This window comes from Diceros bicornis, chromosome 15 (assembly GCF_020826845.1).
Source record: "Diceros bicornis minor isolate mBicDic1 chromosome 15, mDicBic1.mat.cur, whole genome shotgun sequence".
Taxonomy (NCBI): domain Eukaryota; kingdom Metazoa; phylum Chordata; class Mammalia; order Perissodactyla; family Rhinocerotidae; genus Diceros; species Diceros bicornis.
In genome coordinates this window covers 3,269,664-3,271,740 of record NC_080754.1, presented here as the reverse complement: position 1 = coordinate 3,271,740, position 2,077 = coordinate 3,269,664, and the positions used below count along the sequence as shown (strand labels likewise).

General features: G+C 36.0%; 1 protein-coding gene across 1 annotated transcript; it reads right to left on the bottom strand.

The window, feature by feature from the left end:
• Positions 1 to 534: 534 nt before the first annotated feature.
• Positions 535 to 1,461, bottom strand: LOC131414497 (olfactory receptor 5H2-like). The gene has a single exon (XM_058555504.1). It carries the CDS (start codon positions 1,459 to 1,461, stop codon positions 535 to 537), a length of 927 nt encoding a protein of 308 aa, XP_058411487.1.
• Positions 1,462 to 2,077: the final 616 nt, after the last annotated feature.

Genomic DNA, 2,077 nt, shown 5'->3' with positions numbered 1-2,077 from the left:
GAATGCCCACAAGGAGTGAAATTCACCATGTCTCAAATAAAGTGGAATGAAAGACCTTTGATGACTAGCAGAATTCCTAGGATTTTCCTCTGTTCACTCAAATGCAGACCTGCCTCCACTGCGGAGTTAAATGTGATATGAGTCTCCAGGCTGCCCAGCTGTATTATTATTAAAGACATTATAGTCAAGTATTTTTCAGAGCTACGACACTATTTTAGCACTTAACAATTGCTTAATAAATGCATTTAGAAAGCCACATTGAGGAGTATACAAGCGTGTACAATGTTTCCATTTTGTTTTCTGCTTTAGTTATTTTAATATGATATTAATATTTGATTGAAATTCCTTGTGTGTTTTTGAATAAGATATACAAATATCTTAAGGATTTTATTAGGTACTAACACCTTAAGTTATTAAAATAATAGGACAATTATAATTGTAAAAAACTTAGAACACTAATCAACACATAGAAACGTCTAATCAGCACATTTTGTGACTGTTCTAATAAAAAGAGAACAGATATTAGTATGAGATCTAAACATTTCTCTTTAACATTTTTGCCAGTGAATCTGTGACTTTCTTATTTCTCAGGCTGTAGATAACTGGATTTAACAAAGGAATGATGACAGTGTAAAATAGAGAGTCCATCACGTCTTGGTCATCTCCCTGTGAGGATCCAGGGCGCACATACACAAAGAGAAGAGGGCCATAGTATAAAGAAACAGATAAGAGATGGGCACTACAGGTGAAGAAGGCTTTCTTGATGCCTTGTACAGACTTCCTTTTTAAGATTGTAAAGAGAACAAGTGCGTAAGAGACAAGAACAGTTAGAATGGTGAACACCTGTATTGACCCAGAGAAAATAAATACCATCAGAACATTAATTGAAGGGTCAGTACAGGAAATCTTAAACAATGGCATGATGTCACAGTAAAAGTGATGTATTATGTTAGACTTACAGAAGGTTAATCTGAATAAAACACCTATATGAATTGTGGAATGAATAAGGCCACCAACAAATGATGAGACTAACAGTCGGATGCATAGTCTATTGGTCATAATCCCTGGATAAAGTAAAGGTTTGCATGTGGCCACGTAGCGATCATATGCCATTGCTGCCAAAAGAAAACACTCTGTGGTTGCACTGAATACAAAGGAAAACAATTGTATCATACATTCAGAGAGAGAGATCTTACTCTTGGCTAGGAAGCTGACTAGCATCTTGGGGGCCACTGCGGATGATAACCCAATATCCATAAAAGCCAAACTCCCAAGGAATAAGTACATAGGGATATGAAGGTGAGAGTCATTGCAGATGAGTGCAATCAGAACAAGATTCCCCACAATAGTGATGAAATATACAACCAGGAATACCAGGGACAGGGGGATTTGCCACTCTAGTTGATAAGCAAGTCCTGTGAGAACAAACTCTGTCAGCAATGTTGCATTTTTAGTTTCCATATCCTTAAAAGATGGCCCCTGAAATGAAATGCAGTCAAAGTAAAAAGAAAATTTATCAAGGATTTATAAAAGAAAATTTGTTGGGGGTAATTGAAATAAAACCATGCACTAGCCTGAATGCCCCTAATTTTATTTGCTCTTTCTATAATACAAGGAAACAATTAAGAGGAATTTTTATACTGGAAAAATGTTTGTTTCAGTTCAAAATATGTGTTGGAATGAATAGATTTAGAAGAGGAGAAAGACATTCTAAACATGAGCATATTTACGGGGAAACTATTGAATGAGATAGGGAAATCTATGTGTAGGACATGGTTGCAGCATGAAGAGTAAAAATATTAGAAGAGCCTGGATTATAAAATGAATTCAAAGCCATGTAAAAAATCTTGAAATGTATTCTTCAAGCAATAGGCAAACACTGAAAACTTTTAAGACAAGGAGTGGCATCACCAGATATTTTTTAAATTAAATATTTGGTTGTATACATAGGCTTCGGGGAGGAGGACCTGGTTTCAGGGATACTGTGAGGAAGCGGTTATTATTATCCAGGACTCGAACCAGATTACACATCAGAATTGTTTGGGGGAGTTTCTTGTGCAAAATACGGATTCTGAGG